The following is a 16,438-nucleotide window of genomic DNA, read 5'->3' as shown; positions in this document are numbered from 1 at the left end:
TTCTAGTTGTTTGTTATAGAGGAGCTACCAGTAGAATATAGTAGTTTGAATGCAGTAGGATTGAGAGTCTGGAAGGTGTTTCAGTGTGAATCAAAGGCTAGTAGCATAATTTTTGTGGAAAACTTTAAATTTATACGTAAATGTTATGCTTATTTACCCTAACAGCTTTGCTTTTCCTATGGAGAGGGCTAGTAGCTTAGTGCTTCACAGACCATCTCTTCTGAAGACACATTGTCTTTAGTGCCAACTATTGACTGATTTGATGAAACAGGGTGGATAGATTTAAATCACTGATTTTTTTTTTTTTACTCTTGCTTTGCATTTTTTTTTAGTTATTTTTCCAAAGAAAGGAAGGTTCTTAGTATTTGGTACCCATAATATTTGTTGATTTTCAGCTAAATCTATCCTTTACACTGAACTGGGTACATCTTTTTGCTGAACAGGGAATAAACAATTTTACAGCTTATTATGCATTTATGCAGAGTTTTTGTTTTTACATATATTAGACAAATATTTATTATATTAGAATGTTTTCTTATTTACTAAATGATAATATTATCTAGTCATTTGTTTCCACCTCTATTCAGATGGAAATTGGATTTCAGTTAAGAATACAGAAGGAAAAAGTATTTTAAAATTGCTTTTATTAGTTACATAACACTACCTTAAATGTTCTGGACACTTTTCTTCTGCATCAAAACATGTTTGTATTTAAACCTAATTGGCTTATTAAACAAAGCAAATATCTGTAAGCTAGTGAAATGAGCCGATATTCTGGTTAGCATGTCCTACAACATTTTTGAACAAGTAGATCTCTTTCTCTCATATGTAGTTTTTCTTAGATTGGGAGAGGGGGAGAAAATACTTTTCTGTGTTTTTTTTCAACTCTCAGCTTTTGATGAATTACTCATTTAACTGAACTAGTTGAATAAAGAGAAATGAAAAAAAAATCAGTTAGAAGAGACTATTGATATCAAAAGCTAATGTAGCACTTCAGTGCAGGTTGGTTCCGGGCACTTAGCCAGTGAGTTCCGCAAGTTCAGTGATTCAACATTCTTTAAAACTTCAATAGCAATAGCAAACATATGTTACGTTAATAGTTGAAAATTTAATTTAAATGATTTAATAAATTATATAGTTAGTTTATGCCTTAACATATGTTGTCATAATTTTATACTTAATTTTAAATGGGTTTACATTTAAAAGTAAACTTATTTGATTTAAATAGAAATATAGTATAAATAAAGCATTTTTAATTTAAACTATTATTTTATACATCTGTTATCAAATAATGTTATTCATATTGTGGTATCATCTGTGGGCACAACCAAGTTGTATCTCCATTGTTTTAGGTGCTATACAAGGCATACAGAGCTTCTGATTTTTTGGTTTAAATTCTGATAAAACGCCATTGATTTTTTTAAATGAAATTGGTGTTCACCCAGTAAACACCAGAAAAACACTGGAAAGGGTTATTTGTATCGAAAGGCTTGTTGACATGGAACAGTAAAGTGGATGCTACAGGGATTATTTCCAAAGTTCACTAGTATGTGTATTGCACACTAATTTGGTCTGTATAGACAGCTTGTATGTTCTAAATGTTCTATAGTATTTTATAATGTAATGCTGTCTGAAACAGAGTTGTAGCATTCTAGGGAAAGCCTTCCTGAAAAATTACAAATATATTACTCATTACAGTGTGTAGCAGTGTAATTTTTGAACAGCGAAATAAAACTAAAAAATAGCTCAAAATAAACAACCAAAAATGAAATTATTAAATCCTGAAAAGTCATAAAATATAAATGATAGTCCCTTACCCAAACATCTCCTATTTTAAAGACTGAAAACTAAAACAAATGGAGGCAAAAAAGATGGGGAGATAAGTGTAATAGAATATGTTTAGTTCTTACCTGGTAAGTAGCAGTGGTCACTTGCTTACATATAAGTAGACAGAGAAAAGGAAAAAGGAAAGAGCACATTTCATGAACATAATCACAACCATACTGGATCCAAGAAAGATTTATCTTGCTCAGTCTCCTGTCTTCTGATAGTGGCCAATGTCAGGTGCTTCAAAGGGAAAGAACAGAACAGATGATCATGAAGTGATCCATCCCATACTCATACCCATTCATAACTTCTGGAAAACATTTTATGTGTAGTTGGGATTATGTTTTCCAATCTGCATTACTTTGCATTTCTAAACATTGAATTTCATCTGACATTTTGTTGTCCTGTCACCCAGTTTTGTGAGATCTCTTACTAAATCTTCGTCCCCAAAAGACTGAAGTCTTGTTTAGTTTGTATAATCTGCAAATTTTGCCATTATTCTGTTGATCCCTTTTCTGGATCATTTATTAATATGTTGAATAGTACTCGTCCCTGTAAAGACCCCCTGGGAGAATACTACTATTTACTTCTCTCCATTCTGAAAACTTACCATTTATTCCTACCCTCTGTTTCCTATCTTTTAACCAGGACCTTCTCTCTTTAACCATGACAGCTTACGTTGGTGAGGGAATTTTTCAAAGTCTCTCTGAAAATCAAGGACTCTTCATCCACTCATTCCCTCTTGTCCACGTGCTTGTTGACCCCTTCAAAAATTCTAGTAAATTAGTAGGCATGATTTCCCTTTCCGAAAACCATGTTGATTCTTTCCTAACAAATCATGTTCATTTTTGTGTCTGTCGGTTCTGTTCTTTACTATAGTTTCAAGCAGTTTTCCCAGTACTTAAGTTAAGATTCATCATCATTATCAACAACCGTGGGTTCAACCCACATTGGTGTCCAATGCCTCCCTCACTGTTTACTTCCATCTTTCCCTATCCAGTGCGGAGTGGTGTGGAGCTAGTCTACAGAAACTAAGCTAATCTACCGTATCATCTACCCATTCTCTGTGGGGCCTGCCTCTCCTATTTGGACCATCCATTATGCCGAATATCAGGGTCTTAACTTTCGCTCATTGTTCATTTTGCAGATATGCCCGAATAGCTGTAACTTCCACTGTATATCCTTCTGCAGTAGGTTCTCTTTCAGGCTGTATCTTCCTATATAATTCCTTGTTGGTGACTTTCTGCATCCATCCTATTCTCAGGATCTTTCTATAACAACTCTTCTCGAATGCCAATATCCTTCTCTTTGAATCTTTCATTATCACCCATGTCTCACATCTGTACAACATGCTGCTAAATGCGCTCATTTTCAAGATGCTCAGCTTCATTCCTAAGCTAATTGCTTTGCTTTTCCAAATCTTATCCATCACCTTCAAACTCACTCTTGGTTTCACTATTCTAGTCACTATTTCCTTCTGACAGTCTAGATCCGTGGTCCCCAACACGGTGCCCGCGGGCGCCATGGCGCCCACAGGGGCATTTCAATGCGCCCGCCATGTGCCCGGGGCTGGCCTGGCCCCGGGCACATGGTGCACGGGCGCTTGCGGGGGGAGCGCGCTTGTCGGGGGGAGTGCTGGGTGAGCGGCACTTGGTGGGGGGGGGGGGGAGCGCCGGCCCCGGGCACTCGGCGGGGGGGGGGGGAGTGCCGGCCCCGGGCGCGGGGCGCGCGGCGGGAGGGGGGGAGCGCGGCACTCGGCGGGGGGAGCGCCGGCCCCGGGAGGGGGCCCCGCCCCCGGGCGCGCGGCTAGAGGGGGGGCCCTGCCCCCGGGCGCACGGTTGGGGGGGGGCCCCGCCCCCGGGCGCCCAACAACCTCAAAAGGTTGGGGACCACTGGTCTAGATCATACGTCATGTTGCTCCCCAAATGCCTCCGTATAATTTTTGGAACTACCTCTGTAGCCTTTTTTTTTCTTTTCTTTTTTTTTTTTTTAAATTGGGGTCACATGAGCTATTCTTCAGTAATCTGGTACAGAACCTAGTTTAAAAGATAGGTTACATACTATCATTAGCAGTTCTTCAATTTCACATTTAGTATGATAAATACACAAATATGTTCCTTGCTAACTCCAATGCAAAGTATGCAAGGAAGAAGGTGCTTAGTTCATTGTCCACCAGTGTTGTGACTGAATACATATTTAAATGTATGGGATATGAGGAGACAACTTTTAATCTTTCATGTGTTCTGGGTCCATGTATGAAAAGCTTGATATTTGCTGAACTAACCATTTGATTTTACTGCTGAAAGAAGAATATAGAATCATAGAGCCATAGAACACTAGAAGTGGACCTCGAGAGGTCATAGAGTCCAGTCCCCTGCCCTCACAGCAGGACCAAGTATCATCTGAACCATCTCTGATAGATGTCTGTCTAACCTGCTCTTAAATATCTCCAGAGATGGAGATTTCACAGCCTCCCTAGGCAATTTAATCCAGTGTTTAACCACCCTGACAGTTAGGAAGTTTTTCCTAATGTTCAACCTAAATATGGTTTTCATATGAATGAAAACCAGCCATGGCAGTCGTCATTAAATATACTTGTAATTACTAATTAAATCCCAGCCCTGAGGGATGACTTAAGCCTTCTCCCTGCTGCTTAGATTTACTTTTCTCCTTTTAAATCAGGACCCATAATCTTGAGTTCTCAATCATGGTACTTGGTGCATCAAATCAAAGGTGCCCCTTGTGTGTGGAATACAAGCAGGGTTTTCTTTGGGAAAATGTTTGCTAGCAAATAATATACAGTAAAACTCCAATGGTCCGGCATCTGACAGTCCGGCACCATCAGGAACCCGGAAGTGCTCCGGGCAGCCGGGCCATTGGAGCTTCTCTGCCCCCAGCTTCCCCTATTCAGCCGCTGCTAAAACTGACCAGCGGCTGAATTGGGGAAGCCGGAGGCAGAGCAGCTGGGACGCTGCCTGGTAGGTCCCCTAGCGCTGCCCCTAGGGGCTGCAGGACCAACCAGGCAGCACCCCAGGTGTCCCCGATTCAGCCGCTGCTGAAACTGACCAGCGGCTGACTCCAGGAAGCCCGAGGCAGAGCTGCTCTGCCCCGGGCTTCCTGGAATCAGCTGCTGATCAGTTTCAGCAGCAGCTGACTTGGGGACACCTTGGGTAGAGCAGCTGGGGTGCTGCCGGGTTAGTCCAGTAGCGCCGAGGAGCGGCGCTGCGGGACCAACCCAGCAGCTGGGGTGCTGCCGGGTTAGTCCAGTAGCGCTGAGGAGCGGCTGGGGTGCTGCTGGGTTGGCCCCGCCGTGCCAAGGGTTGGTGCTACCGGACCAACCCGGCAGCACTCCAGCTGCTCTGCCCCAGGCGTCTCCGATTCAGTCGCTGGTGGTCAGTTTCAGCAGCAGCTGAATCAGGGGCGCCTGGGGCAGAGCTGGACTATCGGAAGGGGGGGCTATGAGGGGTCTAGGGTGGCTTCACCACCCCGACCCCAGACCCCTCATAGCCCCCCCTTCCGATAGTCCGGCATATTGGATAATCCGGCACGCCCTGGGTCCCAAAGGTGCCGGATTATCGGAAGTGTACTGTACCAGGACTATACTATATAAAATAATCCAATATGCAAAGAATAAAATACTTAGAATTCCCAAATTAACAATACAACAACAAGGGAACAAAGGAGAAGGGATAAAGAAAAAAAGTAACTAGAATAAATAAAATAGCAACAATATTTTAAACCCTTCTCCTCCCATGTTTACAATGGGCCCAAACCTCCCTGCTCCCTTCCAAAAGCTTGCCAAACAGTTAGTGAGCTGCTGCTGTAATAAGGAGGGGAGTCTCTTTGGGACTTAGAGTAATATGACAGGAACTACCAGCTCCAGAGAGGGTTTCACTAATTAGTTATTTTCTTTTCTTGATATTACTTTATTCAATAATAAGGTAGTTTTTGTTGGTGAAAAGAAACAAGGACTGTTTCTTTGAATAACTACTGTGTATTTTAAATTCATTACATTTTCTTTTTTTTTTAAATACAGAGCTATGATAAATGTTTTCTTGGGTCTTCAGAGACAGCTGATGCAAATAGAGTGTTTTGTGGTCAACTTGGAGCAGTATATGTGTTCACCGAAGCACTTAATCCAGCACAGATATTTGCAATACATCAGTTAGGACCTGGCTATAAGGTAATAATTTAACTTGTTTTTCAAATTTAAAAAAAAACTTTCCAATTATGTTTTAATGCATCTGTTTTGTGATTGCTTGAATAGAGCCTTGTGAAATGTTCTTGATGAAATATAAACCACATCCAGCTTTTTGAAAGTTTTACTAAATTATGGTTTCTTTGGAAGTATTCTTGAGTGTATAATGTGTGTTTGGGTCAGGAAAAAACTCACCATAGAAATTGCAATTATGTTCTGTCCCTTAGAAGTCAGGTACTATGTACATACAAAATATAGAATTTAAATTAACAGATTAAAATAAACTAAGATGCAATTAAACTCTAACAGTTGGTGTGACATTTGTAAAATGATTGTGTAAAAACAATGATCCTCAACGTGGCCTGCTGGTGGGATCCTTTTAAAATGGCCTCCACAGGGAACATGCTCCACAATGGCAAGGCGTTTCATAGATAGGTGAGCATTGAAAGACTCAAGAGGACAAGCTGGCTGGAACCAATGGGTACGGGGTGTCAGCATTTCTAGCCTCCAGGGAGGAGGTGCCAGGAGTGCCAGGGTGTTGTGGGAAGTGCTTTGTATTTATGCCTATCAGTGTGAAAGAAGCTGTTTGCATATATTTGCATATGTATATGCAATCACACTAAAGTTGTGGTTCTTGGCATGTGCTTCATGTATCATTGCGGCCACTGGAGCTTCCAAAGAGTAGTCCTGGTATATACAGTGAGACTTTAAAATATCTCATGAGCTATATGTACAAGTCTTTTCTCTTACACTTGATTTAAAAACATTTTAACCTTTCCTTTTTGAGCAGGATTATGATAGATTTGTTTACTGCTCTGAAACGATACTGTACTCAAAAAGTCTAATAGGAAGAATCATTTTAGCATGCATGAGTGCACACACCGAGTACAATTCGGATAGATAGGAACAAAAACAGAACTGAAAGCAGACATTTTTTTCTATCAAATTATACCAGACAAGATGTATGCCAAAGTAAAAAATACACTTAAGATTCATAATTAAGGCAAGTTTTCAAAAAAGTGATGAGGATGCTCAGAAGCAGGTTTAAAATAAACAAAAGTATTTCTTTACACAGTGCATAGTCAACCTGTAGAACTCCTTGCCAGAGGATGTTGTGAAAACCAGGATTCAAAAAAGAACTAGATAAATTCATGGAGACTAGGTCCATCACTGGCTGTTAGCCAGGATGGGCAACAATGGTATCCCTTGCCTCTGTTTGTCAGAAGCTGGAAATAGGCAGCAGGGGACAGATCACTTTATGATTACCTGTTCTGTTCACTCTCTCTCTTTGGCACTGGGCATTGACCACTGTCAGGATAATGGCTGCTAGGCTAGATGGACATTTGGTTTGATCCAGTATGGCTATTCATATGTTCTTAAGTTCTCATGAAGCTCAATGAAACTGCTGCTTAATTCTGAACAATTTTTACATTTTAATCATATAATAATAGAACTTGAAGGAACTTCAAGAGGTCATCAAGTCCAGTCCCCTGCACTTATGGTATGACAAAGCACCATTGAGACCAGCCTTGAAAGGTTTTGCAGATTTTTGAGAAGATTAGACTGTGATAGAGGTTCTGCATCCTCCCTAGGCAATTAATTCCAATGGTTAACCACCCTAACAGGAAGGTTTTTTTTCTTAATGACCAACCTAAACCTCCTTGGCTGCAGCTTAAGTCCATTGCGCCTTATCCTATCAATAGAGTTGAAGGAGAATCATTTTTCTTTCTTGTAACAACCTTTTATGTTCTCAAAACTGTTATGTCCCCTTTCAATCGTCTCTATTCCAGACTAAAAGCAGAGTTTTTCAGTCTTTCCTCATAGGTCTTCATCATTTGCTCTTCTCTGGAAACTTCCACATTTTCCTGAAATGTGGTGAGCAGACCTGGACACAATTCTTTAGTTGAGGCATAATCAGTACAAAGTAGAATGAAATAATTACTTTTTCTGTCTTACAATGTTCCTGTTAATACATCCCACATTGACACTTGTTTTTGTTTTTTGTTTTTTTAACAGTGACCTTGTTGACTCATATGTACCTTGTGAACCCTAGATCCCTTTCTGCAGTTCTCCTTCCTAGGAGGTCATTTTCCATTTTGTATATGTGCAGCTGATTATTCCTTCCTAAGTGGAGTATTTTGCATTTGTCCTTATTGAATTTCATCCTGTTTACCTCAGACCGTTTCTCCAATTTGTCCAGATTATTTTGAATCATAATCCTGTCGTCCAAAGCACTTGTATCCTCTCCCATTGTACTATCATCCACAGATTCCATAAGTGCACACACTATGCCATTATCTTAATCACTGATGAAGATATTGAACAGAACTGGTCCCAAAATTGACCCCTGCCAAACCCTACTTGGTATACCCTTCCAGTGTGACTGTGAATCATTCATGATTAATCTCTTGGAACTGTTATCCAACCATCCAATTTATAGTAGCTTCATCTTGGTTCTGTTTCCCTAGTTCGTTAGACGGTCATGCAAGACTATATCTCATGCCTTATTCGGTTCTAGTACTGTTTTCCCCCTTATCCACAAGACTTATTATCCTGTCAAAGAAAGCTATCAGGTTGATTTGACATAATTTGTTCTTGGCAAATCCATTTTGACTGTTGTTTATCATCTTACTACAGCAGTGGGCAATAATTTTTAACGGGGAGGAACTCCAAGATTTTGGCAAGTGGTCAAGGGCTGAACTTCTATGGAGGGGGCATGCGGTCTGGGATGGAGGTTGGGGTATGGACGGGGGTGAAGGAGGTGGTGAGGTGTCTGAGGGGGAGTTTGGGTGCAGGAGGGGGTTGTGATCTGGGGGCAAGAGCTTAAGGTGTATGGTCCAGGAGTGGGTATAGGTGCTGGAGAGGGTTCTGGCCTGTAGGAGTGGTGTAGAAGGGGATGCAGGGTTTGAGAGGGAGTTGTGATCTGGGAAATGCAGGAGAAAGGGGTACAGAGGGATTTGGTGGTGGCCTGGGGCGGAGAAAAGGGATGGGGTACCAGAGGCAAGCTCTGGCTGAGAGGTACTTACCTAGGCAGCTCCCATCTGGCAACCCTGCAGGAATCTTAGGCAGACTCTCTGCTGCAGGCTGCTCGCTGCTCTACATGGCTTCTGTCCAGGCATGGGGAGGTGGGGAAGAGAGCGAAGGATTTTCACATTACCCCTGCTACCCAGGAAAATTTATCAGATCCTATTGGCTGGAAACTGGCCAATGGGAGCTGAAAGATTTGGCTGGGGGGGGGGAGAGGAGAGGGGGTCGCAGAGGCAGCATGCAAAGACTCCCTTTTCCCTTCCCAGTTGACCAGAGAAGAGAGCAGCTGGCTTTTTAAAACATGTGAGCTGCTCTCTACTTAAAGGTTCCAGCAAGGTGGTCGTGGGCTGGGTGTGGTGGCTTGGCAGATTGCATCTGGCCCACTGGCAGCCTCTTGCCCACCTCTGCCTTACTATCATCTAGGTGTTTGCAAATGGATTCTTTAATTTTCTTCATTATTTCTCCAAGTACAGAAGATGAGCTGACCGATCTATAATTCCCTAATTGTCCTTATTTTCCTTTTTTTATAGATGGGCATTATATTTTCCTTTTTTCAATCTTCTAGAATCTCTCTGGTCTTCCATGATGTTTCACAGATAGTAGCTAATGGCTGATATCTCCTTGGTCAACTCTAATTGGCTCTGAAAAACATATTATTTTCAATCCTTATGGAATGAGACTAATCCATTAATTCTGCTTCTTATGACTAGTGCAGATAATTAGGCTTAGAAACACTTTCTCTTGCGATTTCTATATTAAAGCCAAAAATATGCTTATAGTTTAGTTATATGAAAATCAGTGTTTATGAATAATAAAAATATTGATAGCTATATGAGAAGGTATAAAATGTTGTAAAGGGCATAATCCCTCATTCTTCAAGTTACAAGCCAATTGCTAACTATCTAGGCCTAGGAAGAAATTTTCCTGTGGATGGGGCAAGATGCCATAATCTATCTGGGGTTTTCTTTCACCTTATTCTGAATCATCTGTAATTGACTGTTTGGGTGATGGGTTACTGCATTACAAGTATTATAACCTGATCCAGTATAGCAGTTCCTGTGTTCTGTATTTCCTTAGAAATAGCATCTCCACAGAATTTTCCACTTTAATCTTCCTTTTCTCTATATCTTTTGTTTGTCTATTCTGTGTTTATACAAAGAATAATATTTTGTGAGAAATATAGATTAATCTCTATCTTAAAATTTAGTTTAACACAGCTGAGCTCTTTGTTAGCAAGTCCTCATTTCTCACTCTTTCAAGACAGGAAGTGGTGGGGAGGGGAGGAGGGGATTATGCTTCATACAGTAAGACTCCCAAGAAATGAAGATTCCTATTCCAAAGTAACTTGCCTGATTTTGCTAGTCCTCTGTCCCTAATTCTGGGATTGTGATAGTGCTGCAAAGTTTTATGCATAGGGAAGGTCTATAGAGGCAGTTCATGATAAAGAAAAGAAGGTTATGTTTAAATGCAGTAGTGTATGTGCAAATCCACACTAACCAGCTCTGTTTCATTCTGAAGAGTTAGACGAGGAATGAGGCTTCTTAAAATATTTGGTTGTGGAATGGTCAGATTATAGACTGTGTAGACCTCCCCTAATGGTTTTACTCCTGGCTTCAGAGGAGTAGCTGAATTAGTTTTTACTCTATGGCTTGTTAGGCATGCCACAAAATCCCTACACTGTGGGTCTGCATAGGCAAATATATGGTTTTACATTTACTGGTAAGGCTCCTTTTTTAATATTTAATTTAAATAAAGAACTCTGTAGAAAGTAGGTTAAATTACTTTGGATCACTTTTTACATTTTATGTTAATGATATTTTTCTTTTAAGTTCCTATTTTTATTTTGGTTGGTTGAAAACATTACTGACTGAATCAGACAGCAATATTGAGAGAATATGGAGTACTTAGCTTGATTAAATGATATTCTTTATTCATTGATAACATACAGTCAACAAATGTACAATGTGTGATCTTATATGTCATTACTGAATGATAAAATTAGTCTATGCCTACAAGCTAAGAATTTGTAGGTAATGTTCCAGTAAAAAAAAATCCAATAAAATCACTTTTATTTTAGTTTTGCAGAAATCATAATAACATATTGCACATGAGAAATAAAAACCCAATATATTAAAACTGTCAGTCATAATGTTTCATAAGTCTGGTGAGGTGAACATCAAATCTCAACTAAAGTAGTGATTTGTGCTACCTGTTGAAATAATATCCCAATTGATTTACTTTGATATTCTTTTGAACTTAGTCTGTGTATATGTTGACATAATGCTAGTCCTTGTATGTGTGGCAAATTAATAGTGTAGTATGATGGTTTAATTTAAAACATTTCTTTTCATCATGGCCTGAATATTATAGTCTGTTGTAGAAATATATTTCTTCAGAAATTAGAAGTGTCCCAGCACACGCAGCTGATCTAGATGATTATAAACAGAATTAATGTGATTACACTATATAACCAAACCTTTTTCCACAGTCCTGAAGTGAAACCTAGCAGTATGTATGGAAAAAAAGCAAAACAAATAGGTTGCTTTTGATAAGACCCTGTTTTCAGCTGCTTATAACTATTTAGGTTGAATTTTGTTGGGTAATTTATGCAAATAGTTCTGCCTTCCTCATAGTGTGGTTAGGGAAAATAAATTGTTGTATGTGTGTTTAAAAAAACAAACATGCCTTCTGTTTCTTTACATTACTTGTCCTTTTTTGTAATCAGTGTGTGTGAACTAGATCCACTGTTGCCTTCTTGATTAGTCCACTTCTGGTGTCTTTCTAATGGCTGACTCATCACATGAGTGCCTGTCTTCATGGGTTGTAGGTTTCCAGTTACATCCTAGCTCTTGCTTTTTCTTATTGTCGTCTCCTCTTTATGGTATCTCCGTCTTTCTTGCTGCAGAGGTCTCCCCTCGTTTGTATCCTGGTTTGGTCCTTTAATCTATAATTGCTAAAGTGGTTTGTTTTGGCACCCCTATGACAGGGTATTCTTGTGTGCCAAAAACTACTAATGACACTGTGGTGACCAGGACCTTTTCTGCAAAACTGCTGCTTAGTCAATTGGTTCCTCGCCTGTAGAAGTGCATGGGCTTTTTCTGTTGTAAGTGCAGAACTCTGTGCTTTTCCCTTCTTGAACCTCATCAGATTTATTTTGGCCCAGTCCTCCAATATATCTAGGTCTTCAGTTTTTCAATAAAATATGAACTCCAAAAGGCTTAAAAAATCCTAAAATATTGTTGGAAAATCAAGTCTTTCCTCTCTGTTTATCTGGACTCTATCCATACCCTCCAACATATTTACTTCTCCCCTCCCCACACGAGCTTAGTGTCATCTGTGAACTTGCTATGAGTGAAATCCAGTCCATTATCTAGATCATTCATGAAGATGTTGAACAAAACCGACTCCTGAGACACTCTGCTTGACTATACATCGAGCCACTTATGGCCATCTGATGAGCCTGGTGATTTAGGCAGCTATCCATCCATCTTATAGTCCATTCATCCAAGCCATAATTCTTTAGCTTGCTATCAAAAATACTTTGAGAGTCCATATCAAAAGCTTTGCTGCAGTCAAGGTTTATCATGTCAACAGTTTTCCCCATGTCCACATAGCCAGTTATGCCATCATAGAAGGCAATCAGGTTGATCAGACATGACTTGCGCTTGGTCACTCGCTCCATGCTTGATGTTCCTGATCGCTTTTCTCTCCTAGTGCTTCAAAATTGATTTCTTAAGGATTTGCTTCATGATTTTTTTCTGGGATCTGAGATGAAGTAGTCTGGCCTGTAGTTCCCTGAAATCACCTCTTCTTTTTTTTTTTTTTTTTTTTTTTTTTTAAATAAAGATGGGCACTACATTTGCTTTTTTACCTATCATCCAGGACCACTTCTGTTTGCTGAAAGTTTTCAGAGATAATGGCCTATGGTTCTGCAAACACACCCAACTCCCTCAGCAGCCTAGGATACATTGCGGCTGGTTTCATGGATTTGTCTATTTTGATTAAATGTTGGGAGAGGCAACAGATTACACTGCACTGCAGTGTTACGTTTCAAATAAAATACAAATTATTTACTGAACTTGACCAACATTTGTGAATAGCTTGTGTCCTGGAAAATCATCTTTCTTGGCAATTTATTATTAAAAAAAATGCCCAGCTCCACAAAATCTCTTAAATCTTTCAGACTTTCATTATACATCATTAGTCAGCACAAACAAATTTCACCTCTTTGCAGTGCAGTGTGATCTGTTGCCTCCCAAACGGCTATGCAAATACTGTGTATGAATATTATTTAAATTGCAAATGTACCCTATTCTTGGTGCTGTCTTCATTAATAAAGAAAACATAGTTAAGAGAACCTAGATTAGAAGCAGTGAATTCTGTAAAGAAGGTTGTGTAGAGTTGTACCCTTAGGAGTCCTCTGCCCACACCCACCATTTTATTTTCTCATAGAGCATCCCCACCTCTTGTTCCCATTGGTTTCCGTGAGTCACCATTTAACCTTTCCTAAGCAAGATCAACCCTTGCTACAGGATGGACTATTTCAGGAAAAAAAAATGATATTCTAGGGAATTTACCTTTTAAAATTTGTGAGGCTCCTTGTGTCTGCTTTTTAAAAACCCAGTTAAATAACATGGATAGAAACTAACATGACAACAACTATCTCTACAAGTATCATGGAGAAAAAGCCACACCTTGTGAAGACATGAAAATTCGCCATGAGCTATCACACATTTATGCCTTTTCCTAGTGCAATATAATATTTCTGGGGGAATTCTGCACCACTGCACAATTCAGAATTTTCCAGAAATTAATGTTGTGCAAAAAATGGGCTGCCAGAGATGTTGGCTGTAACTAAGGGGCCAGTGGACTCAGCAGAGCTTAGCTTACAAATAGAAGTCAAGGTTGGGGTGAGGAGGAGGGAACTGTAGCGTTGCCAGCATCAGCCTTTTCCCTCTTCTGGATTCCTGGACTCGTAAGAGGGTAGGAGATGTGAGTGTCTATGGTGGAGGGTGGAAGCTGCAGCTGGCTTGTGTTTTGGAGTGGCACTGCAACTAGCCTTTAGGGGATATAGGGTTTGTGAGTTGGGCGGCGATGGAGAGAGCTACACATCTGGAATCTAGGAAGGGGGGAGTGTTTTCCTCCTTGGGGAATTTGTGTGTCTGGCTATATTGTTACATAGTTGTTGACACAGTTGGGGTGATCCTGCTTTGGGCAGGGAGTTGGAATCTGTCTTTCTGAGGTCTCTTCCAGACTGAGAATTCTATGATTCTATATATTACAAAAATAATTGAAACTGACATGATGATATAGTTATGACAGTTTTGTAGAATATTAAAATACTATGCACAAAATTAATATTTTAGTGTAGAATTTTCAATTTTGTTTGCTCAGTAGTTAATATAAGTAGTACATGTTCTCTGTTTGCATATGAGTCTCCTTCCTCCTCATATGAAGAATCACTATAGATAATGTATTGTTATGCATTAGCATTTATTGCATCTCTTTCCCTCCCTTCATGATGATTCCAAGAGTGTACATCATGATTATGGTCATGTCTTTCAGGCAGAAACTTGTTGTCTGTTGTTTTCAGAAGCCTGACAAAGTGCAAGAGTGATGTCTAATTTGTGTCTAATATAGAACACTAATTCTCTTTTGAACCAGTGTAAGCTTTGTAAACCACTAGGCAACACAGATCTTAAACCTATTTGTAGAAATCCAGGATGTAGAATTCTGGAAAAAAAAATATATATATATATATATATAGAACCCACTGGAAACTGCAATATGGCATGCTCACTCTGGATCTAAGTAGATTCGCCTGAGAATGAGTAGTCCCGTGGCATCTTAGAGACTAACAAAAAAATATAGAATCATGAACTTTTCTGCTAGAAACCACTTCATCAGATGAGTTTGAGTGGAAATAACAGAAACCAACATACATATAACAGCAAAAAGATGTACCTCTCAGTTGTACCCATGTTAATGAAGCTAATTAACTGGGCTGGATGTGTCCCTTTCATAGCTTTTTATGTGAAAATGTGGCTGTTAAAGGCAGGGGAAATGGCTTTGTAACACACCGAACAGTTAATGTCTTTGTTCAAGCCCAGAGTAACTGTCAAATTAGCAGATGAATTCCAAGTTCTTCTTGGAGTGCTTGCTCATGTGCATTTAAATTAGGTGCTTGCACGCCGCATGCATGGATTCCGAAGTCTTTTCCCCCCAGCGGTATCTGTCGGGACAGCAGGTAGCCCCCTAGAGTGGTGCTGACATAATGGTGCATACGTACCTCTGCAGGCCTTCCCCTCCTTACCGCCCATGATGGTAGCTGGAACACTTATCTATTCGTCTTTATGACCCAATGTCTAGATACTTAGCATTGCTAATTGTTCTTTTAATGTGTAAATAGTTATTAGCTGTTAGGTAGTTCTTAGTTGTTAATCCTCTCCCTTTAGGGGGAGGGTGATGCTAGGACTGCAGGGGTTTAAACCTTGTGAGTCCTGTTCAGAGCCCCATGACTCTTGTCTGGGAGAGGGCCATCTCCCTTATTCCTGCAAAATCTGCAAGACTTTTAAGCCGAGGACGAATAGGGAAAGGGATTCCCATTTAAAACTCTTACTTAGTGAGTCCACTCTCCAAGCAGCGCCAGTGCTCAAGGTGTCAATGGTGCCTACTCGTTTTATGGCACCAAAGACTTCCTTGGAACTGATTGCAATCTCTGGTGCCGAAGAAAAGGAAGCAGCCTATGGGTAGATGTCTGGGGAAGCAAGGGCACAGGAGCCGGCACTGCGCCCACACCCTGTTAAAAGACTCCCCGCCGCGACGCTTGGATGAGACAATTCAACCAAGGCACCGGGGAAGCTCCACACAAGTAAGGAGCCCAGGACGGGGTGCTCCCATACACATGGGGAGGCTGTCTATGCCGGAAACCTTTGAGGCAGCCTCGCCTGGCCCATCTATGCAGGCCCAAATAATAGTGGCACCAGGGCCTTGGCGGCACCAGTAGCAGCCACGGCACCGGTGGCCTGGTCGGCACCGGGGGTGCTATTGTCGGGTGTGTTGCCAGCACCGGGGGTTCGTCCGGTAAAGGGTGCGGAGATGACCTTGACCCCCTCCTTGACACCACAGACCCTGTCAGTACCACAAACCCCACCAGTAATCCTGCTGAATCCCTCTGACATATGGATCTATGACAGCACTGGCTTGGACGGTGCAGGGAGCTGTTGGGACTGGTGTGGTATGGCGGTGTCGCAACTTGTGGAACCGCCTCAGCAAGCTCACTGGGGAAAGCCCTAATCCATGGAGCAGCACTGGTCTTGGCACACGACACCATCAGCCCCACCTGGTCAGTGTTGTAGTACTCTTTGGAATCTGATGCTGAATGGG

The 16,438-nt window shown here is 40.8% G+C and overlaps 1 protein-coding gene across 16 annotated transcripts in view; it reads left to right on the top strand.

Moving 5' to 3' along the window:
• The window catches only part of NBEA (neurobeachin), a 748,862-nt gene that overhangs the window by 141,725 nt on the left and 590,699 nt on the right, over positions 1 to 16,438 (top strand). For all 16 annotated transcript variants that reach the window (XM_075919178.2, XM_075919174.2, XM_075919172.2 and 13 more), the window contains exon 8: positions 5,864 to 6,010. In XM_075919178.2, the coding sequence (XP_075775293.2) occupies positions 5,864 to 6,010 (147 nt within the window). The remainder of the gene's footprint in view (positions 1 to 5,863; positions 6,011 to 16,438) is intronic.

The sequence above is a fragment of the Pelodiscus sinensis genome, chromosome 1, assembly GCF_052426305.1.
Source record: "Pelodiscus sinensis isolate ZL-2025 chromosome 1, ASM5242630v1, whole genome shotgun sequence".
NCBI lineage: Eukaryota > Metazoa > Chordata > Testudines > Trionychidae > Pelodiscus > Pelodiscus sinensis.
The sequence above is the reverse complement of the archived record's forward strand: the minus strand, read 5'-3'. Positions and strand labels throughout refer to the sequence as shown.